The sequence below is a fragment of the Beta vulgaris genome, chromosome 1 (assembly GCF_026745355.1).
Source record: "Beta vulgaris subsp. vulgaris cultivar EL10 chromosome 1, EL10.2, whole genome shotgun sequence".
NCBI lineage: Eukaryota > Viridiplantae > Streptophyta > Magnoliopsida > Caryophyllales > Amaranthaceae > Beta > Beta vulgaris.
In genome coordinates, this window is record NC_079202.1 from 6,691,129 (window position 1) to 6,718,270 (window position 27,142).

Consider the following 27,142-nt stretch of genomic DNA (forward strand, 5'->3'; position numbering starts at 1 on the left):
TAGCCTTGAACCGCTCCACAGAACCGTCAAAATGATACTTAATCTTTGTATACACATAATCATGTCTCCCCATTTAAGGATATGATAATGAAACATATCGCGGTTTTAATTGGTCCGACCCAAGGGGATAACAGTTCGAAAAGCCATTCCAAAACTATTTCTAAAAGTGTTGAATGTCCTATTTTAAAACCCAATTAATTATTCATGATAATTAATTGTGTTTTAAGCCCAATTTATTAAAAAAGCACAATAATTTATTATTCATGATAATTAATGATTTAGTTTAATGAATAAATAATTTCAAAGACATTTTCATAATTAAAATCGAATTTTCGAACATCAAAGATAAAAGAAAATCATTAAAACACGTTTTTTAAAAAGAGTTATCAAAGCGTGTCAAAAAGCAAGGTGGTGTGTCTGGCGCACCGTCGCGCGCCTAGCGCACCACCATGCGTCAGGCGCAACTTCGTCCACTTGTGTCAGGTGCACCAATCTGCACATGAAATTTTTTTTCTACCTTTTATAAAACGCGTAATACGTGTACGCTGTTGATTGCTCGTGTCGTGTCAGACGCACCAATGTGCGCCTGACACGTGTGATTGTGCGTCACACAAGGCCTGCGTCTGGCGCACTTGTAGACACCAAAATTTGAACCCCCGTTGAACATATTTTTTTTAAAAAAATAAGATTTTTTATAAGAAATAAAAATAATGAGAACGGTCATGTATCGTGGAGAACGCCAACCCCCCCCCCCAAGACATGTTTCGTCTCGGAGAGCGAGTTTCATTTCGTCATGTGGTTTTCTATTTTTGTGTGTTCGTAGAATGTAATTTTCTGTAAACTGTAGTCGATGACAACCACCGATTTTAAAAATATGATTTGTTGAAGAATCATGCTCGTCTGAACTAATATGACGAGTTTTCGTTAATTGTTTCAAGTTATTTCTTTCGAAAAAAACAGAAAAACTAGTCACAATTAGGCGTCGGAATTTTATTCATCTCTCAAAACTGGTGGGAGTCAGTTTTCTTGGTGGTCAAGTCATTATCCATTGGATAAAGAATAAGAATATATTCTTTAACCACTAATCACATCCTTTTATCCATTTGTTAAGGAATAAAAATCATGAAAAATAAGAATTGGAATCAAAACCTATGTGTAAGAGCCAAGGATCCAATTTTTTTTCCAGAAGATTTGAGTTGTACGCCTAGCAGATGATAATGCGCCCAGCGCTCAACAACTTTGTGCGCCAGACGCATGCTTGTGCGCCAAGCGCACAAAATTATATCTGGCGTAGGGCTTTGCGCGGTGCATAAGTGCCCAATCAACTTTTTTCCTCACGTTTTTCGATACATTTCTACGTATTAGGATGTATTTAGGGAAAAATTATTTTCTCAAAATCTGATTTTGCCTCATTGATGAAAAAAATCAAAATCAAATCTAAAGATAATAAAAATATTTGTATTTTATAGGAGATTTGATGATGTCATTAGGGTAACGTCATTAATGTGATTTAGGATGGTAAAAATCAGAGTTTTGGGTTAAAAATCTGCTTTTTTTACTTCTTTCAAGCCCTAATTTATCACTTGATTTTCCTATAAATACCCCATTCTTTTTCTTTTAAAGGGACAACTTAAAAACTTCAAAAACAGCACAACTTCAATACTACTCTCGTCCTCTCTACTTCCTTCCTCTAAGAAAAATCTCATTCAAGAAAAAGAAAGTAAAAGTTCGGAAAGTAATTAGTAAGTAAGAAGTTCATCAAAGAAAAACACATAAACAGTTTAGTTAGTAATTAAGTAAATTTAAAAACTCACTTATAAGCTAAGAAAATCACAAAAAAGTAGAAAACTTTACAAAGGAAGTGCATCATTGACTTAGCAAGGTAAAATTAAGTTCTTGTTATTTTTGTTAATTATCTTCTTGATCATACACTAACTTTCTCTTTGTTTTCTCTTATCATTTTTTAGTCTTTGGAATGATTTGGGTACGTGGAATTCCTAATAGTTTTCCAACCTTAAATCACCCTACTACTTATAATAGTCAACTTTTAGGAAATATGTGTTTATGTGATTTTTTTTAATCAAGTTGTTCATCACCAAAAACATGTTTTCATAAAAAAAATTCAAGTAGAGTTATGCATAAACATCTCCATAAAAAGAAAATGTGATGCTGTAATTATAATCAGTTTCAATTTCATACTTCATTTCATTTTTCGTCTGTATTATATAAATATTTTATAGGATATAATATTTTTCATATGAATTTCAAGATGTTTCCAAAAACTGGGATTTGAATTTTCTAAAAATTGAATTGTCCGCGGTTAATTAAAAATCATACAAATTTATTGTGAAAAACTAATTTTGTCCAGTACCACATAAGCTTGTTCTTTCAATAACGTTCAAAATAAACTCATTTAGATAAAACTAAAAACATAAAATTTAAATTAGACATCAGGAGCTTTCCAAAAACATAGATATAATTTTCATATGAAGTTTACACAATTTTATCTCATTTTCACAAAGCCATTCATGCAAATCACTAAATTTCATAAAACTGATTTTCTCTTTAGTCAAGAAAATAATAAAGAAGGTCTTCAAAGTTTCCAATTCAAGAGAAAATTTTCAGTCTAATCCTTAAAAGTGTATAATTTTCATACCAAAAATCACTTCAAACTAAGTTAAGAAAATTAGGTTTACAAGAATAAATTGCATAAAGTTCCTGTTTAGACCGATTTTAGTATAAAACTCACCATAATTTGAGTCGTCACTAAAAGCTTGTGAACTTTTGACACAAATTAAGTAACTCATTTAATATTCATAATTTGATTTGTTACTAAAAGCTTGTGAACTTTTGACACGAATTAAATAACTCACTTAATATCCATAATTGTATCGCATGCTCAATTTAACGCTTTGTACAGAAAGTTATGAATTTTATAAGTCAGTACAAGAATAAAAGTGCAATATGAAAAATGAAATATGTGATTAACTCAACTTTCATAATAAAAATGTTTTCTTTTCACACGAAAATGTTGATTCAAAGTCTTTAAATTTTAAATATCTCTTAAAATGAATCATTTTCTACTCCCTCCGTTTCCTAAAGATCTTCCCACTTACTGTTCCTACAGATACCAAGGAAAATCAAGTTGTGTGGGGCATGGTGTGAGTAAAGTAGGAGAGAGAAAAAGGTTAAGATAAATAAACAAATAAAAAGGGGTTAAAGTAGGAGAGAGAAAGGGAGTAAAATTGAATTAATAATGTAATGGTGGACCATATGATAGTGACATGAGAGGGTAAATAGGAAAATTTGTTTTGCCAAATAAGGAATAAAGCAAAAGAGGGAAGATCTTTTGGAAACACCCTTAAACAGAAAGAGGGAAGATCTTTAGGAAACGGAGGGAGTATTAAGTAAATAACAATCAATAAAAATCATTATAATAAAAATCAAATAAAAGAAGTTAATTGATCTTTAACTTTCACAAGTTTTCAAATAAACATGAATTCCAAAGCCCATTCAAGGAGATGAAGATCATGTAGCATCATGGTGAAGATCATTACTAAAGATTTGTATAGATAATAGAATTTGTATATTTTGTTGTAATAATAGTTTCTTTGCAAATAGTTATTACTTTACTCAATTAATGAAAAATATGGAGATGCTTATGCATAATTTTTATGAATATTTCCACAATTCTTTTTGAATAAAATGAGCAACCTATATTACAAATATTGCATGTTGGGCCCAATATATAATAGTACATGAATTAAATGACCCAATCCCAATTAAGAGAAAAAATTTCAAATCTAACTAAGTTGAATTGTATTATGATCCAGCTTACATTTTCCAAATTATTCTCCATCTTCAAATGGATCAATTATATATAATTTGACATAATTAAAAAGGTAATTATGATCTCCTAATTGATTTTAGGTCATTTTACGTGTCTCACTTTAAATGGCCAGATTCCGATTAGTCAAACACAATCTCCAAATTCCATATTAAATTGATTATCTTGCTAAAAATAATTTAATGATCTTCAATCAATATTATTTCTCATCCATCTACAAGCCTTCAATTAGGAAGAAAATTTCTCTTTTAAAAGACCTCTTTGAAAAATCTAAGTTTAATTAATAATCAAGGTTATTATTTCAGTTCCCACTCAATCACTAATTAAAGTGATTACTTTGATCATAATTAATCACTAATTAGGGTAATTATTTCAAACCTTGATTAATTACTACTTAGGATGATTACTTTAACCTTTTATCATATTTAATCACTAATTATAGTGATTATCTTAAATCTTGGTTAATCACTAATTAGAGTGATTACATTAATCTTTCATCATATTCAATCACTAATTAGGATGTTTATCTTAAACCTTGGTTAATCACTAATTAAGATGATTACCTTAACCTTTCATCATACTTGATAACTAATTAGGATAATTATCTTAAATCTTGGTTAATCACTAATTAGGGGAATTAACTTAACCTTTCATCATATTTGATCATTAATTAGGATGATTATCTTTAATTTCCTTCATTTTTAGTCACTAATTGAGGCGAGTATATTTCCTTCCTTTTGCTCCCCAATGGAATCGGCCATTTAGGGTGAGACATAAGATCGAACTAAGGTGGTTTTAATCCATTAGTGGATTCTATCTGCCGCAATGATCTATCCGTGGTGCAACTTCAGTGCTCAAATCTATCATGTAAAAATGATATATTGGTCCTAAATAAAAATGGTTGATGTGCATATGTGGAAACTATATGATTTTCTTTGTTTTGAATAGTCATGGATACTTTAAAATGGAAAATAAATAATAACGCATTTAATAAGAGCCTGTTGTTTAGAACGGAAGAGAAGACGAGTTTTCACATGTTCTCACCTCTTAACCTAAACCCTAAACCCTATCGCATGGTATGAAAGACCAAATTTTCGAAAAAAAAAGCCTTATCTATATGAAGTCGTTTTAAATGATATTTCTTGAAATTGATTTTTAAATAATCTATTAATTGTATTTGTCCCTATTCATATATTAATAGGGTAACTACATCAAAGTTATCTGATTCTCATAGCCCAATGAGAGACTTTTGTGTGATTCACACCGTTATTTAAGACAGTCAAAAATCGAATACCACATGCTGGCGACTTCATTGGGGACTAGTACCTCTACTTGAGGTATAATAGGTTTAAACCTGAAAAATGCGTTATTTTCCATATGTATATATAATAACAAAGTTAATCATGGCTATTCACAATTTATTTTGGTATATATCATAATTATGTGAAAATTACGTGTGTTTGGTAGTTTGTTGATTTATACACGCGCACTCTCTTTAACCATTTTCTTATTAGGTATGATACCTTTGTCTATTTGCAAGGGTTAGATTTTTAGAATGACAAATTATTGAATTACGGGTGTAAATCTTGCATCTGCGAACTATTGCGACCAGCTCTGTCAAGAGAGTCCACCCTCGATGGCCACAATGGAAGTGACTCGAGGCGACTTTAACATAATCTCTCCGTAAATGAATCTTCTTTTAGTCAACTTTTAAGACACAAGGATCAAACAACTAATGTACTTTATTTATTTCAGTTATTAGTGTAAAATATTTTCAAAAAATCCTCAATTCGTTTCCAGTCGGTCAATATTTTAGTAATCATTAACTATAGCTGAATTGCTACTGAAATGATTATTAAAATATTAAAATTATTCTTGTTTATTTATCACAAGTGTCATATATAAAAATGCGTGCTCACCTATTCAAAAAAAAAACTCACATTTACTTCATAATTCTTTTCATTCAAATTGGTTTTTCAAAAAATAAAATTGATTTTAAAAGAAAAAATCCTGTTTTGAAAATATAATCCCAAAATAAGACAAAAATGAAAAAAAAATAAAAGAGTTATAACCACGAGTTTGATTTAAAACGTGTCATGTTTAGGAATTAGAATGTAATTAAAACTGTATAGTCGAAAACACGAGAAAATACAGTAATTTTTTTGAAACAAAGAGTAAAAAAAAAGTATCAAATCAAAAAGGATAATTGTTTTGAAACCAAAGAAAAGGAGAATTCTTCCATTTCCTGCTATAAACATTATAAAGAAAAGTCATTGAATAACATTGTTAGTGTGTACATTTTAGTTACTTCAAATTAGTCTAATCGTAAGAGGTGAATCAGACGTATTCAAATAGGTGAATACATGGCTTGGATCCTGACAGACTGAATTTGGAAAAAGGTTGAGAAGAACTCGAGTCCTTCACATTAGTCTAACCCTAAGAGGTGGAACAAATGAATTTAAACAGGAGAATACATGGCTTGGCACCTAGCGGACTGATTCCTGAAAAAGAAACCAAGTTATTTGATTGCTTTTATATTGTACTTTGTAGGTAGAGCTATGATCGGCTTGATCCCCTAAAAAAACAAAAATTCCAATGTTGTAATACATCTATCTTAGTTCTCTCTACTATCTAATATACTAAAAGGGGTACGTAAGCAACTCATTTTCTTAGTGCACCTGCAAAAAAATTAATTAAATTATATGAAATTTCATTTTGATATATCAAAACTATGTTGGGCTTGATTCTCCAAAAAAACAGGAAAAACTTCTTCCCAAATCCAAACCTACCTATAGAGATACATAGACAACCTTCGGGTTCGGCCCCTTTTGCTTTTTCCTTTATGGTTTCAGCGCTTAAAAGCAATCAATACATACAAGTCACCACAAAGAAGGATCATATATCTCTCTTTTTTTTTTGTAGTAACAGGAAATGGAAGGACATCACCAAGTTGATTTTGAAAAATGTTTGTGTCATATCCTAGAAAAAATATGAGTCTTAGTGGAAATCTAAAATATAAAATAGAAGGTTTATGTCTAAAGAAAAACAAACAAAAAAGAGAGTCAAAGAAATTCAATGAAAAGTATAAAACAAAATAATAAAAAATTGGGGTAAAAAAATTTCTCAAAAAAATAATTTATTTCATTTCCTGTGAAATAAAATAATAATAAAAAAGAGACAAAGTCTAGCTAAATCATGGTGCTAACTTTTTGAATTTTTTCCTTGAATAATGCAAAAGTGGGTTTTAATTCCAGAAATATGGCAAAAAAAAAAATATTCCCTGCGAACCGTCCACGTAGGACGGCACGCGAGATTTTTCTTTCTACTTAAGTAAAACTGCTACTTGAAGTAGCGGTTAATATAGTTTTTTTTTTAAACCGCTACTTCAAGTAGCGGTTTACTGAAATTCCCAACTCCAGAGTTTGATATGTGTTTGCAACATTTTGTCCAGGTAAACCGCTACTTGAGATAGCGGTTTATGTGTATAAACCGCTACTTAAAGTAGCGGTTTTTTTTTTTAACCGCTACTTCAAGTAGTGGTTTACTGAAATTCCCAACTCCAGAGTTTGATATATGCTTGCAACATTTTGCCCAGGTAAACCGCTAATCAAGGTATCGGTTTATATATATAAATCGCTACTTGAGATAGCGGTTTATGTGTATAAACCGCTACTTAAAGTAGCGGTTTATTTAAAAATAAACCGCTACTGTGAGTAGCGGTTTACGTGGGCAAAAACAAAAAAAAAATAGTTTCTCGCATGGCGTCCTACGTGAACGGTATGCAGGGATTTTTTTTTTTTTTGGCATATTTCTGAAATTAAAACCCACTTTTACATATTATTCAAGGAAAAAATTCCTAACTTTTCATTTCATTTTATAGAAACTCTACCTAGGCCCGCTTAGGATCTAAGTTGATTCGTTGAAATTCTGACTATAGTTACCAGTAGTTATTGTAAAGAAATTAATGGTTATTGTTGTGTTTTGAGAAACATGTAAATTAAAATAGTGCAAGTTGCAACTAGAGATAACAGATCAGTAAGTATTAGATATCGAGATTTAATCATCTATATGATATGGGAAAAATTGAACTGTCTAGCTCTTTTTGGGCCGATGCTCATGCTCATGTTCGTGCTCTTGGTGTGGTGCATACCCGCCCCTTTTTTTATGTATTGTGAGACTGGAGCTCCCTAATGGATCTTTCTTGCCTTTTGTTCAGTAAAATAAAAATTGTTATTCTAATTATAAAAAAAAAAACTCTAACATGTTGTTCCCTTTGGTCATGTCGAGTTCGTGTTCGAAATTACAACACTTATCCAACTCGTTTGTGAAGTTATGTCTCGGTTTATTTAAAGTAACATCAATGATACTACTTTTCCTACTTTTGTGAAGTTATGTCTCAATTTTTTATTTTTTTTTTTTGTGACAATGGGGGAATAAAGCAACAATAAAGAAAGAAAGTAGCAAAATCAATAGTTAGTCGCGAACAAGTCTGGGCACAGAGTTTGGTCATATCATGTGTTGTTTGAACTTGTTGACGATTCACTTTGAGGAGAAAACACCAATGTATGTTGTTCGCCAAGTTCAAAATCTGAGGAAGAGTCTAGGAAATGGAGCAAGGAGCAGTAGAACTTGACTGAAGAGAGGAGATAAGATTAGCACAATCCGTTAAAATAGTAACTCGATGTATATGTTCTTGTGAATCCAAATGAGAGCATTGAGAAGCGCTTGACCTTCTGCATGAAGAGCTGCAGTAGCTAGGCCCTACTTACCACCAACTTGCAAAGTAGTTTCATCTAGGCTATCAACTGGCCATGCGACTATGCGAGGCCAGCAATTTTAGTGACTTTATTCCACGCAGCATCAATTTGAACCTTATAGTCACTGAAACCAACACTCGATTGATTGCGCCATATGAATCCCCAAAAAGCCAAGAGGATGGTTAGAGTTAAATTCCGGTGGTGAAGAAAAAGGCTAGACAGGAAAGAAAGAGTGCTTAAAATTTGTTGTTGTTGTTCTATAGTAGCTGTATGATGAACAATCCTCACAGCTTGAGCAGGAACACTACGGAAAACAAGCAATACTAATAATATTCATCTTTCTACTTATGTGAAGCTTTGGACTCAATCTAGAGTCTTAAGACCAAATCATAAACATGTTCACAAGACACATGAAAATTACAAGCAATAACTTTTTTGTATAATCCATGAGTTAGGGGATAAAATATTTGTGCAAAACTAGAGGACAAATTATAATCCATCACAAGTCAAGCAAATATAAGAACATATACCCGATCTCAGCAGAGATGCAAGATTAAGGTGGTCGAAAAAAATCAATATCATTTCACTTCATACAAGAGTTACTCCAAGAATATAAAACATACAAACAAATTAAGGACAAGAAATTGATATAATGCAAATTGTAATAGCTTCAACAATTGCAAGAGATCATGGAAGAAAAGCATATGGAAAAAACAAGAGTATATGATCTAGCCCTCATAATTCTCCTCAGCAGTATCATCATAATCTTCCTCATAATCAGCAGTTGCATCCTGATATTGTTGGTACTCCGCGACAAGATCATTCATGTTACTCTCAGCCTCAGTGAACTCCATTTCATCCATTCCTTCCCCTGTGTACCAATGCAAGAAAGCCTTGCGCCTAAACATGGCAGTAAATTGCTCACTCACCCTCCTAAACATCTCTTGGATGGAAGTCGAGTTACCAACGAATGTAGAAGCCATCTTTAGACCGGTAGGTGGGATGTCACACACACTGGATTTCACGTTGTTTGGGATCCACTCAACAAAGTAGGACGAGTTCTTGTTCTGGACATTAATCATCTGCTCATCTACTTCTTTGGTGCTCATCTTACCACGGAACATGGCTGAGGCTGTTAAGTACCTTCCATGTCGGGGATCAGCAGCACACATCATGTTCTTGGCATCCCACATCTGCTGAGTGAGCTCTGGGACTGTGAGGGAGACATACTGCTGAGAACCACGAGAGGTAAGTGGGGCAAAACCCACCATGAAGAAGTGAAGCCGAGGGAATGGAATGAGGTTCACTGCAAGCTTCCTGAGGTCAGAGTTGAGTTGACCAGGGAACCGGAGGCAACATGTCACTCCACTCATTGTGGCCGAGATCAAGTGGTTCAGATCACCAACTGTGATGCCAAACACACATCAAACACAAGTATTAAGATACAAATAAATCAATCTAGGGTGTATTCTCTTCAACTTGATAACACAATGCCTGATCAAGTACAATCATGTCCGATAAGTTCAATTATTTGGTAGATTGGTATAGATTTTGCTATAAAAAAAAAAAGAAGAAGATCCAATCTTTAACATTTGAGCATGTTTTAAAATTGATCATGAATTAAATCGAACAGAATCCACCTTACCAGCATTGTATACAGATCTAGCAAACACAATAAACAATATTAAGGACTGAATGAATGCCAATCAACATAAGACAAAAAAAAAAACACTCACAGCTTGGGTTGCTGAGCTTCAAAGTCCTGAAGCAAATATCATAGAGTGCCTCATTGTCCAAAACCATACATTCATCAGCATTTTCGACCAATTGATGGACAGAAAGAGTGGCATTGTAAGGCTCAACAACGGTGTCCGAAACTTTCGGAGATGGGAAGACAGAGAAGGTAAGCATCATCCTATCAGGGTACTCCTCTCTCACCTTTGATATCAATAGAGTTCCCATTCCAGAACCTGTACCACCTCCCAAGGAATGACATACCTGAAAACCTGTCACCAAATATAACTTCAAACATAAGATATACATACATACTATGATACTAATACTATAATTAATAGTACATGAAAAATAAACCTTTTTGCTTAAAACAACATTTTCATTCACAAGTCAAACCAGAAAGGCCTACACTTATTTTTATAATCCTAAAAAGCCAGCCCACCAAAAGTTTGTCCAATATGATCAATCATAAGAATCACCGACAGAATAATTGAAATGAAATAATTCAACAAACAAATCCAGCAACTCAGATGTACAATATTTCAGACCAACAATAAAATAGATTAAAATGGGGTTATCAAAATTGAATAACTTGATATGATAAATCTGGATTTAAATCTGATCAAACACCCAGAAATGAGAATGAGAAAAACTATGATGATCATAATATAGAATTGAATGTGATAATGATAAAAATTAGGAAAATGAATACCTTGAAGACAATCACAATTCTCAGCTTCCTTACGAACAACATCAAGAACAGAATCAATAAGTTCAGCACCTTCAGTGTAATGACCTTTAGCCCAATTATTACCAGCACCAGATTGACCAAAAACAAAGTTATCAGGTCTAAAGATTTGACCAAGAGGTCCAGATCTAATGCTGTCCATGGTACCTGGTTCAAGATCCATAAGAACAGCACGGGGGACGTATCGGCCCCCGGCAGCTTCATTAAAATAAACATTAATACGTTCCAACTGAAGATCAGAAGAACCTTCCTCTGTTGTTGTATTGAATCTACCAGTTTTATCTACACCATGTTCATCACAGATCACCTCCCAAAACTTTGATCCTATTTGATTCCCACATTGCCCTCCTTGAATGTGCAAGATTTCCCTCATTCTTTTTTTTTTTGTTGTTGTTTTTGATGGGATGAGAAAAAGAAAAACAGAGAAAAAAACAGAGGAAGAAGAAGAAGAAATGTTATGTTGTAATGTGGGAAGTTTGGAGGGTGTAGGAGAGAGAATATATGGGGGGAGAGTTTTTGGAGGTTACAGAACAAGAGACAGTTGGCAAATGGCTGACGTGGAATTTTATTTTATTTTTATTAATTTTGGGTTGAGAGAGGTAAGAAGTTAATAGAGAGGCGGGATATTTTTGAAGAGTAACCGCTTTGTATAGGAGGAGTTGAGAAAGAGATAGAGGGGTTTGACCGTTGTAAGTTGTAATTTTTTTATTTTATTTAATAATTTGATTTGATTATGGAGGGTGTAAATATAATAGGTTGGTGAACCCCACGTTGGTATGATTTGATCTCACTGTTTGTATCATGAGCGAAACAAGACAAGTTCAGGAAATTTTTTTTTAGTAATGGTATTAATAATTATAAGAGAGCATCAAAATGGATCTACCATTGTGAGGGGATCATTTTTTTGGTTTTAACTTTCTTTTATCCGAGTTTAATAGGTGGGAGCATATGGTGGTTTAGATTCGTTGCATACGGTTTTCGAGTTGTCCGGTCCGGCGTGTGGGTCCGACGGTGGGAAGGGTTGGGTTATCTTAAATTACGGGACTTGTTATGTCGTTTTGTGTTTAAATTGGTCATTTTTAGGTATAGTCAATTTGAATCATTTATTATTTTTTTGACTTTGAGCGTAGTTCGAGTCACATTGAATTCAATTAGCACAATTCGGATACCACACGGATCAATTCAGATAACAGACGGATTTTTGACGATATATTTCGAGTTCCAGCGAAAAATGGATCAAAGCATTATTGTTTAAACCAAGTTCTAATCTAATCAACTTCGATGAGGGTCAAGTTTGACTCCAGTGAAGTTTGATTTGAGTTGAGTCTGGATTAAACCAAGTTCGATTTGGGTTATCGGAATTTCGGCTAATGTCAAAAGGAAGCTCACTTTCATTTATTCTGACTATTTAATGAGTACATTGTTAAGCTTATATCTTCATATGGTCATATCTCCAATGGTATACATTGATGATTGTAAAATAAAATAGTAATAGAATGTTTACATAGAGTTCAAATCTTTTTGAGTCAATTGAAAATATATAGATCAACTGGGGTTGAAATCAAGTAATGTCAACGGTGGTGAAATTGGGTGAAGTACACTATAAAACGCATCGAAAACAAGTTAACCCTAGCTCAACTAAGGTTAGATCCAACTTGTATAGGCTTCAATCATGTCTATGATCATCAATAGTCAGGTTTGTTCCCCTTCTTATTAGGTTACTCTGATTTCGAACCATTCACCCGATTGGGTGCAGTTAATGTTCAAATCTCAATTTCTCAAGGTAACTCAAGTATCATTTGAATCCGGGTTGAGTTAACTTCTAACAACAATACCCATTCTGTCTAAAAATAATGAAAAATCATAAACCTATTATGTATCCGATGATAATCACAATAAAAGACAATTAACTTTGAGTTTGTTGCATTCATTATGAGAATAAGTATCACACCAAAAAGACAGAAAAATAACACTAGAAATAACAAAACAGGACAAATACAAACCCTATATCTTCAAACTTCTCTTCTAGCAATTTCCTCAACCTTCTTCACCTATTATCTCCTCACAATTGTTTCAAAGGGATGTCAAAATCTGTCAACTCGCAAACAACTCGAACTCGAGTCTAATAGTCTATTAATAATAGGTCAACTCTTGACACGGTAAAGCTCAACCCAAAAAGTTTCTAGTAAACCATAATCTGGCTCTCACTAGCTTGACTCACTCAATTAGGTACCATCCAAAGAGCAGAAGGGGGAAGGGGTGTCATCAAGGAAGGGAGCGGAAGGGAAAAAGGGTCTGATTTCGATTTGTTTTTACCAAGTAAGATTTTGCCCTCTTTTTTCAGTAACACTTAATGGGTGACTTCAGGGTTACTCTGTGTACCTTAAATTAATTTCAATAACACAAAGATTAAGCTTACAAATGAGAGATTAAGCAAAGACCATCAAAAGAAGAAAAGCACAAGTCACAACATAGAATGCTACAAACATACTCAACCAGTCAACCCACAGGCCACAACCATATGGGGCTATTGACATCAGATGCACTGAGGCAGACCAGTTACCTGAATTATTAACATCAGAAAAGAGGCAAAAGTAACAAGAAAGTAATTACCCAATTTCCAACAATACCAGGAAAATGGCATGACTTGCTCATTCAGGTAAGGTTCTTGTTTATTCTCCAAAACTTTTTCATTATGTCTTTGATTTTTCCGTGCTGCTGAAATCTGAATGCTGATTGCATTACGGATCATGAAGAATATATAAATAAGATGTAAACTACACATTAAATTAGAAAGAATATCAACAACTCCATTTTTTTTCCAACCAAAAGGAAGAATTTCCAGCACAAAGGAAAATAAATCGAAACCGATTACCACACTGGAAAAGGAATCCTAATCGATAATTCACTTTTAACTTCTGAAAATATTTAACATCTTTAGCAACAGGTACACGTCCTAACGTTGCAGGGCATCGTTGCAGATCTTCTTGAAGTTGAAGGACTCTTCGACTAATAAATCACTGTGCACAAATTCCAAACACCAGAAATAAAGGTGAAATAAGTAAATATGGAAGGAGAAAACTAAAAGGTAAAGCAATGATGGTAAGGAAGATTACAATATTCGAGAAGCCATTTCTGATGGTTCCCATCGAGGACTCCATGGATACTCAGACATAGCAGGTGACCTGACTGGGACCCCTTGCGTGTTGAAATGCTGTGAAGATAAAATATCAAAACAGCAGATCGATAAGGAAGAACTGCTGCCATTATAGCAGAGAATTCCAAGTGGAGATTTCAGTCTTATCTCAAAATTGTCATAACTCCATTTTCGACCCAACTATTCTAGCAACGAACAATAAGATGGTAAAACTGAAATTGATTTTAAAACAAATTAATGACCACTTGAACTGTTATTCTGGCTACAACGTATGTCAATTATGTATTATCCCCTAACTCTATTAAGTTCTAATAGACAAACACGTACAGTGAGATCCAATTTATTGACAGTTCACAACTTGAGTACCTGACTTAGTTCAAGTGAGACGAGGTCAAGTAGCTTGAACACTGGTAACAGACTGCACTTATGTGAAAACTTCCAGGTTACAAGAATCCTATAACTAATACTCCCTCCATCCTCAAATAAACTTCTTGTTAGGCTTATGCACACATTTTAATAATTCTTGATAGGAGTGTAGACTTTTAGGTGGATAGTAAGAACAGAAAGATTCATTATGGAGGGGTCCACATTACATGGGGTGGGTAGGGTATATTCTCCATTCAAGGTAACAGGAAATTTATGTAAACTGCCCAAAAGGTATACAGGTAATCTATGCGTAAAAGAAAGAAGACAGTTTATTTAAAGACGGACTGACGGACATAGAATTTGCTAATAGTAAGGTCTTGTAAGTGTCATCGTAACTCTTAAAATTTATAAAGTAAAAAAAAAAAAAACTACCTTCGGTTCACAATACATGCAACATTTCTCTCATTTAAGCACTATTCATCAACCAACTTTGACAATCTTTCTCTTACCATGGTAAAGCTGTATTTTTTATGAAAAAACATTTAGTACTTCCATGCTTGTCAAGTAACAGAATTTTAGCAAGAAAACTACCTGTGAACTTTGAAGGATCAGAGTTGGTTGTTGCTTAGGGAATTGGATGGGAATAAGAAAATGCACCTGCAATAAAAGAAAGATTAAACAGACCAGTCGGCAATGAAAGCACTAGCATGGTAATTCGCATTTTAGTAGGGGGGAAGGAGCTCTAATACAGAAGTTGGGCTTATAAGGAGCCAAAGTTTATCACAAGCAGGCAAACATGCAAAGAGCCAAAGAAAGACAAAAATCTAATTCTTCGAATTGTGAGCTTTGTTTAAGATCAGTATTCGCAAACATGATGTAAATTTCAACTATACAGCAGCAATATATCCCCCATCACTAAGGAAGATACTTAAGTACGCATACACAAACTCTCAAATGAACATAAATGTAAAAGAAATGAGAAGCCAAACATACCAAAAATGTAAATACTCCGTTAGCAACAAGAAATGTTGCCTTTCTGCAAAATATCTGTGGAGAAGCATTACATGTTAATGAATTGGCGAATATAGTCAACAAACATCACTGGATTCACTTCTAATGCACATACTGGATCAGCTTCTAAAGGTCTCCCAAAGACAATAGGCAATATCTCAATAAAGTGCTTTCTGACTCCAATAAGAGAAACTGCCTCCAAAACCTATAGAATCACACATCAGTCAACTATATGTAGAATACTATATATATAATTATAAATCCCAAGACTAGAAATATAAAATGTAAGCCCCAAGAAGGAGGGTGGGACCTGCATCTGCACAGTTTCTTCTAATGCAGGAAGATATTCGGCCATGCACCTGAAGAAAAGAAAGGTTAATTGACGTACAATGGTGGCATAAGGAGCAAAGTTACAATATCTTGGAGACAGTCCTCACAGAAGTTTAACATGACTTACATTCCGTCTAACCACTTAGGGAGCTTGACATCTTCAACAGAAAATAGAGATCTCAATTCTGGAGTTGATACCAATTTCAAACGTGGAGCTGATGGAGCAGATTGGTACTTTCTACCAATTGGATATACTACCTATAACCAAGATATTGTCAGTACAGGAAACGCACCTAATAGAAGAGGTAGCAGCATAAACGGAGCTCAAGGGACAAAAGGGGGGCCATTATCATTTCCTCTACCAGGGTCAAAAGATAATCAAACCAGTGGTATACACAAACCATCCATCAATTTGAGACGCTAACACAGCAACAGTAGCTCATGGAATGAAAGCAAACAACTTGATTGAGTAAATTCAGTGCAAAACTGAGCAAAATGCCTGGAATCTCAATTAAACATTTGGCCAATATAACTCAGTTAGAAGATGAGGATTTTTCATTTCAAACCTTGGATCTAAATTTTATCAATTGCATCACATATCATGGACATCTATACGGTTCATGTTCGTGTCATTCTCAAGCTGTGCTCAAAATACACCCAGAATCACATAAAACCAAGCATAAAATGGGCCAATTGTGCTGATTTCAGGTCATACATGTCGCATTAGTTTAGAATCATAGGGTTATATAAAGTCAAATTAAAACATCTCTAATGTTGGGAACTATTGTATTGCAACATCAGAAGCACTGAGCAAGGTACATCGACCAGATTCAGTGACGCACAAGCCTAAAACCATATAATAAAATGTGTTTTATTAGGGAGGTTGAGCAAATTTTGTAGTCCTGTTGTAGCAAATATGATTTTACCCATGCACAAGAAGAAGAAACAAGGCAACTCACGAACTTGACGAAAAATAAATGCGCAAGGATCAGTTCTTGGGGCTTTGTTTGGGAAGAAGCAATCTTTAAACTCATACCTCAAACCCACAAGGTTCCAGGTTGTTAAAAAAGGGAGTTGGTGGGGTCTCGCTCAATTCTCCAAGTATCAAAAACAAGAGAGAGATAGAGAGAGCAAAAGGGAGAAGAGGAAGGATAGAACTGGTTCTGGTACCAGCTGCTATCAAGGCTACCATCAGTGTTGTTGTCGTCTGATTAAGTATCTTATTTTTTGTTTTTGATGTTTCTGTGAGAATGGCCATGCAATTTGTACTAGCGTTGTAGCTTTGCTTTTCCCTTTTTCCTTTTTCCTGTGAATGAATGCCTTTTCTTTTCAAGTAGCCACGTGTCTATCTATATAACATGATGAATGTATCTGTAATTAGAATTCCCTTGCTCCGATTCCAGTACTTTCTTTTCTGAAACCCAATTCTGGTACTTTTAATATTGAAGCTTTGGTTCCATTTTGATATATTCACCATACCAAATTTTCTTGAAGAAGTGATTAGGGTACTGGGTTTAAGATAAGTTGTTATTGGGTTATCTATTATTTCAATGGAAAAGTTTATGTAATAGAAGATAGTGTGGTGTTTGTATTGTTATTTAGGTGGTAATATAAATGTGAAACGAGATAGTGGAAAGAATTAAAAAGAAATAGTAAGAAGAAGCCAAAATAAGAACTTAAGAAGTGTACAAACTATTATGGGACATATTGAAAAAGGAAAGTGTTCAAACTAATATGAAATGAAGCAAGTAGTGGGTTATCGGCTTATCGCTGTATTTTTTATAAAAACGCTTCTATTTCTTGCATTGATCATCTTATTACGATGATAAGCAATTAAAGTGTAAGAAAAAACTATAGTATTAACGAAGGATTCTAATGACCTCAGGTGAATTCTTCAAAATTAAAGAGAGTACATAATAACCACAGATGAATTCTTCAAAAATTAGAAAGAGTATAATAAAAATCAGAGATTAAGTTCATTCCTTAAAGAGACCAAACATGTGGTAATGTGGTATCAACAATCCAGTTCCACTCTGGTATCATTCAAGATTTCAAACCATAAAAGCTAGCATATACACTGGCAAAATGTAATAAATACCAAGTGAATTATTCAATGTTCATTATTTGAAGGAAATTTTCCAAGATTTGCAACAAAGATCAAGACTGTGAATATCTTAGACTTGGAGGATTTTGCTGCTTTCCAAGATAAAGGAATATATCAGTCACTAAATGTCAAAACAGATTCTGTTATTCATCTCAGTTAGATATAGAAACTTTACTAAAGCACAGTGATTTAATAGTAGTGAGTTAAGGACCCGCCTTCTTTATATGACAAGAGTATATCAATCTTTGAAAGTAAGTATAACAAAGTACAATGACAAACCTGTAGATAAATCTTTTGTTGCTGTCTCCAGGGGCAAGCAGTAATCATACTATTTATGCTCGTATCAAGCAATGGTATGGCAATTTTAACCTCCTCTGGCTATGCTAAATTATAGGAAAACAGAAACAGCAGTATTATGATACTACCAGAATAAATTCCAATCTCACACAACTTTAGGCTGAATAAAAGAGAAGTGTTCTTATACGGAAATACCTTTTCAACCCCTGAACTAAAAGACATCTCGATCCCCTGAAAAACAAAACAACGACAACTCATAAAGTATACATCGAATGGACTACAAGAGAAAATGAAAACATAAAAATATATAAAGAACATCATCCCAATGCTTAGACTACCACCAAGGGTTGTATTAGGAAGGGTAGTTTAGAAGCAAGCAATCATATCTTGGGAAGAGCCTCTTTTAGCCTCACCCCAACAGTTGTAATGAGAAACAACACGTATAACCTAAAGGAGGACAAATAAAGCCAAAAGTAGCTATCAGATAGATCTCTAATGGAGAGTAGTGAAAGCATGAAACCTTATGATGCATAAAAGCAGATACCACGCTGAACTGAGGTATATATCCAAGAGTTTCACAAGGAAAAATCTAATATTATAATTACGACGACACTGTAACGAATGTCCAGAATTATGGCACAGACATGGACCAGGGAGACTACTCTGGTATAGGTAAGAAGGAATTCAAAATCCTGACAGAAGTGCTAGAGAGGGATCACATTTGAGATACATCCAAATAGAGTAATCAAGAACTGATATAGAGATTGTTCGCTTCAAACTATATTGCCTTATTATCAACTTTTCATTTGATTGACTTTTTCTATAGTCTTCAAATTCTAAATATGGTTTGCGTTGGTGGAGATAGGTAGTAGTAAACTAGAGGTACTACAAACAGCCTATTTGGTCTGTGAACAACAACAACAATGCCAAAGCATCATCACTTAAGATGGGGTCGACTGCATGAGCTAAAAAACTATCTCGGGTGGATCTTCCTCCATTAGTTTCTATCTTTGCATAGCCACTTTTTGTATTCATTTTTAATTTCCTTGACATCTATATATTCAAAAACCCGAGTATTTCTGTAAATCCAAACCCTCCCCCCCCCCCCAACATACTAATTTTGAATTGAATTCCTTAAGGTGTTCCCACACATCTCAACATACAAGAATCTGCTCACTCATCTTCTTAATATAATCATTTTAAAATTCCTAAAAATCCAGTAAATATAATAACACTCGTCTAAAAGCGTCCTACACAATTATACCTGCTGGAGCCACAGAGAACGTGAGTCACGTCTTTGTCAATATCTTCATTCCTTTCAAAAACCAATCCAAGGTACTTAATAGACTCACTAAGGAGTACCTCTTTACCATCTAGAGTCACTACATCCTGATTTGGCTCCCTCTTATACCAAGAGTCTAAGACACTCCATATACTCACTTTTACTCCAACTAATTAATAAATAATAATAAACTAGGGAGAGGGAAAGGAACTAGCATTTCCTTGTTTTGGTTGAAATGGTAGGCCTACATTCGGTTAGCGAATAAAAGAAGATTTGAGAAGAGATGAAAAAAATATAATGGGATTAACTTTCTTTCCATCCAAACGCTCAACTCGAAAGCATTTATTCGAAATCACACATCGGAAATTTTTTTTGTTTACTTCCCTTTCTTTTCTTTTTCATTCTCGCTTCTTTCCTAATCCTTACCAGACTTACTGGAAAAAAATGGATAATCGATTCTTAATCCTTCCAATCGAAACAAAAACTCCTTTTTCCTTTTCATAATAATAAACCTGTATACATTCTCAATTATATCCATTTCATAATTAATTGTTTAGACTTTAGAGTAAAAAAAAGCACTTTTAATCAGAGAAAATATGTTACAGAAATAAAAGGGACACTACTCACATACAGAGTCTTTGTATGTGTGCCAAAAGTGAAGCATTCCAATTGTAGCATAGAGTGATAGTTGTTGTTACTATTACTGCTGGTAGTAGTAGTAGTAAAGGTATTCTAGTAGTAGTACTTAGTAGTAATAAGTAGCAATAGTATCAGTATTAATAATCTATTTTTTTTTTATAGGAGTATTAATAGTCTATCGTTCTACTAAAAATAGTAGTAGTATAGTTACCTTTTCTCAATGTGATCGCAATACAAAGAAGTTGACACCACAGTATGAACAAGCAATAAAATAAGGTCATTTCACCAATTTTCTAATATTTATCCCAGACTAATCATATGAAAGTGGAGATGAACACAAGGCGCACATAGGAACTTCGAGCACAGAGTCTAATCAGAAAGGAAGCATCTTTGTTAAAAGCTTCACTACAGGTTTTGTAATTGCAATAGACGTAGTGGTATTATTAGTTGTAGACTTGTAGTAGTTGAATTTAGAGTAATAATGGTAGCTATTGTAATTGTTCTAGTTAAGTATTTGAGTAATTGAGTTCCTTTCTTTATTAGAACACCTTACCCGTATTTTGAAAAAAGAGTATTGTAAATGTAATATTGGAAAACACGAAGGGAACACAACAATGAAAACAAAATGATACATAGCTTGTTTAAACCTTTTTGGTAGTAATGAAATTTTTGAAGCTTAGGCGGACGTTTCTAAGATAAGGAAATAAAAGTTGACGCTCCCTTGGTAATTAGAAAGTGAACTTCCCATTGAATAATGAGTAATAAATGAATTCAAATACTACAGCCAAGTAAGCGGCAGTTATAATATAAAAGGCTGTTCAGTTGCTACTTATAACTTATAGCCACTTTAATTGTTTAAATCTCAACCCAAACTGATCTTGTGTATTCGTTTAGTTAAACTTTTAAAAAAGAAGATATGAAAAAACTATTTAGCTATTAATCTACTTGAAAAAAATGTCTTATTTCTATAGTACTAAAGTAAAGAAAATGATGTAGTTTTAGCCTGTAATATCAGCAAGTTCCTTATCCTCCTCACTTCTACTCTTACTTCTACTTCAACCATCTCAACACTTCCTTCCATCAGATATATTAGGGTTATAGATGAATTTGTTTATTAATCAGATTTATTGTCAGGCTAATGAATTGTTGTGATCCATTACATCAGAATTAGGAATTATTAATAAATTTGTTTAAGTGGCTACATTTTTGTTGTAGCCATTGTAAAACCATATTATATGTTATATACTCCCTCTTTCCTTACTGTTTACCTAATCCTATTTTGCTACTTTTTTAAGAGTTGATTGAACATAGTAGTGTTTTCTTTGTGGTTAGGAGAAATATAGAGCGAGGATCACATCACCTAAATTGAAATTGAAGCAATTTTGTTAGGGACAAACTAAAGGATGTGAAACAAACTTTTAGGGACGGGGGACTAGTAATTAATGGTACACTTGTGATCTTCATAATGAATAAACTGTCTACTCTCTTTGCAATGTTAGGATTTGCCACTGAAGCTTCCCAATCCAGCTTTGATCATATTGGATCCCATCAGCCATCAGGGCACATCTAAGATATAGAGTCGGGAGAAGTATATCAGTATATGATATCTCATTTCCAAAGAGATGTTAATGCTAATTTGGTAAATTAGTTGATTCCCATTAATCTCTAGTCTTCACTAATTTACCAAATTAGCATTAACAACTCTTTGGAAATAAGATATCATATACTTCTCCACGTTCTATATCTTAGATGTGCCCTAATGGCTGATAGGATCCAATATGATCAGAGCTGGATTGGGAAGCTTCAGTGGCAAATCCTAATATTGCAAAGAGCGTAGACAATTAAATCATTATGAAGATCACGCGTGTACAATTAATTACTAGTTCCTCCATCCCTAAAAGTTTGTTTCACATCTTTTTTAGTTTGTCCTACAAAATTGCTTCAATTTCAATTTAGATGATATGATCCTCACTCTATATTCAATAGTCAGCAAGTTCGTTACGGATTACAAAAGTGCAAGAGCTATGCATAACCAAACTAAAATCATGCAAGAATATAATAACAAGAACAGTTCAAATGCCACAAATTTTAGTTCAAAGGATCAAAAAAAGATGTACATCAATGGGAATTATATTGTTGATGAAGAATGTTCTAACAACATAATGTGTAGAGAAACTCCAAAAAGACGGTCAAATCTAAGGTATGTAATAACACCAATTGGAAAAAAGAAGTCCCCTAACTTTGCTATACAACCATCATATCCCCTTATCCAGTAAGAAAACGACTACTGTAAAAAACAAAACCACATTGGAGAGATATGACATCCACTTAGTTTTATGTAAAAGGATAAGACAAAGAAAGAGAGACAATTCAGTGCTAAACAGACAAAGAAAGAGAGACAATTCAGTGCTAAACAAACAAAGAAAGAGAGACAATTCAGTGATAAACAAAGGGCAAACTTCTTCTTTGTACATTTTACACATCAAGTAAATCAAGTGCATAGTCGTTGAACAGAGATAGTGACTCAATGCAAAACAAACAACTCTATAAATTAAACAACAAGATATATTCCTTCAAACCAATGCAGTATATGAACAATAAACAATCATATCAATCATAAAACTACCATGAATCTCTTTTGACAGTCTCAACTCTCATCCCAAGAAAAACTCGAATACTTGGTCAAACATGATGAGTGCATTACCTCTTTGGACAACAGAGTGCTGATTTCAAACTTCACCCTCTCATCATCGACATCTCCGACACGCTTCCACTGATAAGCTGAATACAATTCCCTGAAAAGACAAAAGGCGAAGAAAAAATTCAACAACTTCCCAGGTCAAACAATAGAATTCCTTAAATTGAAATTCAGAAAGGAAAAAAAAAATAACCTGAGTTGAAGAATAAAAGATAGTAATTTAGAAGGGTCTCTGCAATTCCAATTGTTAAAATTATTCATCGGTGACTTGTTAGGATCACTAGATAAAATAAAGGGAAGAAATTTATCATCTTCTGCCCCAAATATTACATCCGGTGCTGATAATGGACTCTCCACATTGTATATAATATCCCCTGCATCAGAAAAATCATCGAACTCGTAAAATTAGGATTACTGATACCAAAAGAAAACATCAAACACCTAAAATTAGGGTTTCTGCTGACAAAAAAAACTCATAAATTAGGGTTTGTAGTGAAACAAAAAGTGATCAGACTCATAAAATTAGGGTTTCTGGTGAAATAAAAAGCGATCAAACTCATAAAATTAGGGTTTGTGATAGTTACAGAACTTACATTTGATAATATCGAGGCAGAAGGGTATGAGCAAAGTGAATCGATCAATCCAAGGGTGATTTTTGGAGCCAGACCACATTTGCTCAACCTAAAATTTAATCGAATTAATGAAATTAGGGTTTCTGATTAAGTTTGAAGAATTCGAGGAGAGAGAGAGAGAGAGGAGGAAATTAACCTTGATAGAGAAAGGGGAGTGAGAGAGAAGGTAATTTAGCTGAGCTGCGATGATTGGCGGAATTCCGTCGACTGCCATTGTTGTTATCAAGCGTTGCTGAAAATGTGTTGTTGAAGGAGATGAGTCATCAAATCAACTTGACAATCAAGATCTTTCCCGTGGATTATGTTGTTTGCAGTTTCCTAAGTTCAGAAGTCAGAAGTTTGAGGAGAGAACTCGTATGTACTTCCTCGCTTTCCTTAAAATTGTACTCCTCTCTCGGAATATTCTTTACACTTCTCTTTTCTATATCTTTTAAAATAATCTTTATATTTTTATCTTTGGATATTGACTCACTATTAATTTACTCATTCTATCTTTTATCATTGACCATATTCTTTTTCTTTATAATAATCCATCTACCTTTTTTTTTTAATTGCTACATTATTGTTTTCACTGATTTTTAGGAGATGTCTTTTTCAATCTTTTTTGCGTACCTTTCGACTTATTTAGCAATAAATAATGCATGAAAAGGTGAAAAAATAGTACATCTAGATGTAAAAAAGAAAGAAATAAATATAATAGTCTTACTTTTTGGTAGAAAAAAAATAATAATATTACTTTTTGGTGGGCCACGTCTCCTAATAAGAAAAGTTGAAACAATGTAGCAAATAAAAAAAGCAATCATTTAAGAAAAATATAACAAGTAAAAAAAAACGAAGGTAGTACCACTACCTACCAACTCTAACCATTGGCTCATGCTCTCTCTCCACCAATAAAACCATACTACATTTACTACCTATTACAACAACTTCAATGATTAGCTAAAATAAAACTTGGCTAAAGATGCCACATCATCTTCCTTAACTAGTTCTATCTTTAGCCAACTTTCCTTTAGTGATTTAGGCTATGTTTAGTTCACCTGAAATTTTCTGATCTGATCTGATTACAAGATCTTATCTTTTAGATTTTTCTCAATATATAAGAAAAAATATAGTCATGTGGGGTCTTGTTTGATTCGTCTCAATGAGTACTTTATTAATATTCAATTGTTATAATTTTTACTAATATGTAATGAAAGATATAATGATTTTTAAATATAAGCATGATCTGAACTGATCTGAACTTATTTTTTCCGATCTGATCTGATTAGATCTGAAATAAGCAAAAATAAGGTGAACTAAACATAGCCTTAGCTAAAGTATTTTGTTTTTAAAATACGTCCCGCAATCACCTTTTTCTTTTTCTTAAATATATAAATTATGACTTATTGAAAAGTTATTTGTTGTGTGGAATCCAATATTTTGACTTAGTCAATTTGCTCTATAGAGCCAATTTACTTAGTAAAGCAAAACTTCATTTTGTGCTACAATGGTTAAGCAACTAGTCAAGTATTTTACAAAATTGCTAGCAAGTATTTTTTTTTTTTTTTTTGCACCATTGGAGTTGCTCTTAACTCATATCACATCTACTTTTTACATAAAATAACAATGGATAACCAAATAACTTATCATTTAAAACTATGTGCCTTGATAAATGTCAATAGTATTATGTGGAATGAGGAAGTAGTTATTATGTTCCAAAATAGTTTGAACACTTTTATTGTTTTTTAATTTTGTCCTATATTTTGTCTTTTCTTTTGGATTGAATTTGTCTGAACTGAACTTAATTTGTGTGAACTAAACTAAATTGAATTAAATTGAATATTATTAATAATTACAAGTAGAATAATATTGTTATCATCATTGATAATGCTAATACTTCCTCCGTCTTAAGCTTCTTTTGTTGTTCCTATTTAGAATCGGAGAAGAAACCAATACACATTAAAAATTGGCCAATATTTCACTATTGAAAACAAAATTAAATTAGTCAAAATTAAAGATTCTAGCTTTTTGAATTATATATGTTTAGGGGTGTGTATCGGTCCAAAACCAGACCAGTTGGACCGGTGGACCGAATCCGAATTTTTTTTGGATGGGGAGCGGAATTTTTCTAGTCCGGACCGGTTATTGATGGGTTAGATCAGAATTTGCATATTTTTTATTTTAAAAAATACTTTTTGCTAAGGCTTAAACATATTAATAAATTCGATAGATTAAAACCTAATAATACTAAAAACAATAATCTTATATGAAATAAAGATTAGGTTTTACCTTTGAAATTTTCTAAGTTTAAAACTTTTTTTTAATCTTTAAACCTATTTTTTAAAAAAAGATCTAGTTTGGACCGGACCGAAAAGCCAGAATCCCAAGTTTTCATGGACCAGAGACCGAACTGGAATTTGTCGGTCTGGTCCCGGTCCAAAACTGCACACCCCTATATATGTTAGCCAACTAATGAGACAAAAGTTTAAGGGTCTAAGAGTACGTACAAATCACTAATTAATACTGTAAACACATTTATTACCCTTTGAGTTACTTCATGTTAGGCAACACAATGAGAGAAAAGCTCGAGGGATAAAAGAGTAAATAGTAATCAATCAATAGTGTGAACACATTTATTAAAACTTAAAACCAATGACAAATCTAGGTCATAAAATTACACTAATTTTCTAAAAAGTTTCAAAATAGGAACAATTTATTAAATTTCCCAATGGAGAATACATAAACAACAAAACAAAACGGATGGAGTAGTAATAACTAGAAATTTTTTGCACGCGATGCGTGCTTAATTTTTTTTCGAAACAGAAACTCGATTTTCTTTGGCATAAGAGTCAAAAATTTGAACATTAGACATACGAAGTATAATTATTGTTTTAGTTGCAAAATTTGATTGGTTTAGTTTCTGTCACTTAATAAGTCTCTCACCATTCTTTTTTTTTTTTTTTTTTTTACTTTTCAAAGTTAAATTCTATGAACAAGTAGAAATTTTATTGAATTTATTTATAATTTCTAATATTATATTTTTTAGTTACTTTGATTTCAAGTCAATTTTTTCATTGGTTGTAGTTTGTAAGTGAATTTTTAAGTTTTTGTAAAGGTTTCTCATTTTAGTGATTTTCATAATGTAAATTATGCAATTTTATGATTTTAGTTGACTTCTGAGTGATTGTTATAATTATATTTTTGGTATTTTTTTTGAAGCCCCCTTTGATTTGTAAGTGAATTTGCAATTTAAAATGGGAAGGGGGTAACATAGTCTCTTCATTTGGGGACACCATAGCTCCCCCCTTCCCTTATATAATAGAGATATGTTGTACTTTAATTCTTGAATGATATCTTACACCAACCTTTTTACCTTGATAATTAATCGCTATTATATAATAGAAAAGGATAGGTCCAAATATATGTAAAAGTTTCATTATATATAGGAAACACTATAAAAAAGTAAATAATATTTTTCCTTATCTAACTTCTAAATTCCGATTTCACTACAAATACACCTCTATTTTTTATCATGACACACCATTAATTGTGAATGGTTCT

At 33.1% G+C, this 27,142-nt stretch overlaps 2 protein-coding genes across 2 annotated transcripts; both read right to left on the reverse strand.

The window, feature by feature from the left end:
- Window positions 1-9,163: 9,163 nt before the first annotated feature.
- On the reverse strand, window positions 9,164-12,051 carry LOC104905120 (tubulin beta chain). Its single transcript, XM_010693569.4, has 3 exons — window positions 11,051-12,051; window positions 10,341-10,610; window positions 9,164-10,009 (listed from the first exon to the last, which is right to left on the reverse strand). The coding sequence occupies exons 1-3, from the start codon at window positions 11,457-11,459 to the stop codon at window positions 9,333-9,335; spliced, it is 1,356 nt and encodes a 451-aa protein (XP_010691871.1). The 5' UTR covers window positions 11,460-12,051; the 3' UTR covers window positions 9,164-9,332.
- Window positions 12,052-13,844: 1,793 nt separating this feature from the next.
- Window positions 13,845-23,994, reverse strand: LOC104905121 (uncharacterized). Its single transcript, XM_010693570.3, has 13 exons — window positions 23,739-23,994; window positions 23,564-23,651; window positions 23,164-23,344; window positions 22,977-23,067; window positions 18,547-18,582; window positions 18,334-18,432; window positions 16,078-16,208; window positions 15,931-15,979; window positions 15,736-15,825; window positions 15,603-15,656; window positions 15,201-15,266; window positions 14,203-14,300; window positions 13,845-14,106 (listed from the first exon to the last, which is right to left on the reverse strand). The coding sequence occupies exons 1-13, from the start codon at window positions 23,814-23,816 to the stop codon at window positions 14,043-14,045; spliced, it is 1,125 nt and encodes a 374-aa protein (XP_010691872.1). The 5' UTR covers window positions 23,817-23,994; the 3' UTR covers window positions 13,845-14,042.
- Window positions 23,995-27,142: the final 3,148 nt, after the last annotated feature.

What these genes read in the sequence shown, in the direction of transcription:
- LOC104905120 (XM_010693569.4), bottom strand. Translation starts at nt 11,459, where the DNA reads ATGAGGGAAATCTTGCACATTCAAGGAGGGCAATGTGGGAATCAAATA. An exon ending in GAATTGTGATTGTCTTCAAG is followed by an intron (nt 10,611 to 11,050) that starts GTATTCATTTTC and finishes ATTTGGTGACAG; the next exon opens with GTTTTCAGGTATGTCATTCC. An exon ending in GAAGCTCAGCAACCCAAGCT is followed by an intron (nt 10,010 to 10,340) that starts GTGAGTGTTTTT and finishes TTGGCATCACAG; the next exon opens with TTGGTGATCTGAACCACTTG.
- LOC104905121 (XM_010693570.3), bottom strand. Translation starts at nt 23,816, where the DNA reads ATGGCAGTCGACGGAATTCCGCCAATCATCGCAGCTCAGCTAAATTAC. An exon ending in GCACTCTGTTGTCCAAAGAG is followed by an intron (nt 18,583 to 22,976) that starts GTAATGCACTCA and finishes TTTGTTTTTCAG; the next exon opens with GGGATCGAGATGTCTTTTAG. An exon ending in AACAAAAGATTTATCTACAG is followed by an intron (nt 16,209 to 18,333) that starts GTTTGTCATTGT and finishes TCTTGGTTATAG; the next exon opens with GTAGTATATCCAATTGGTAG.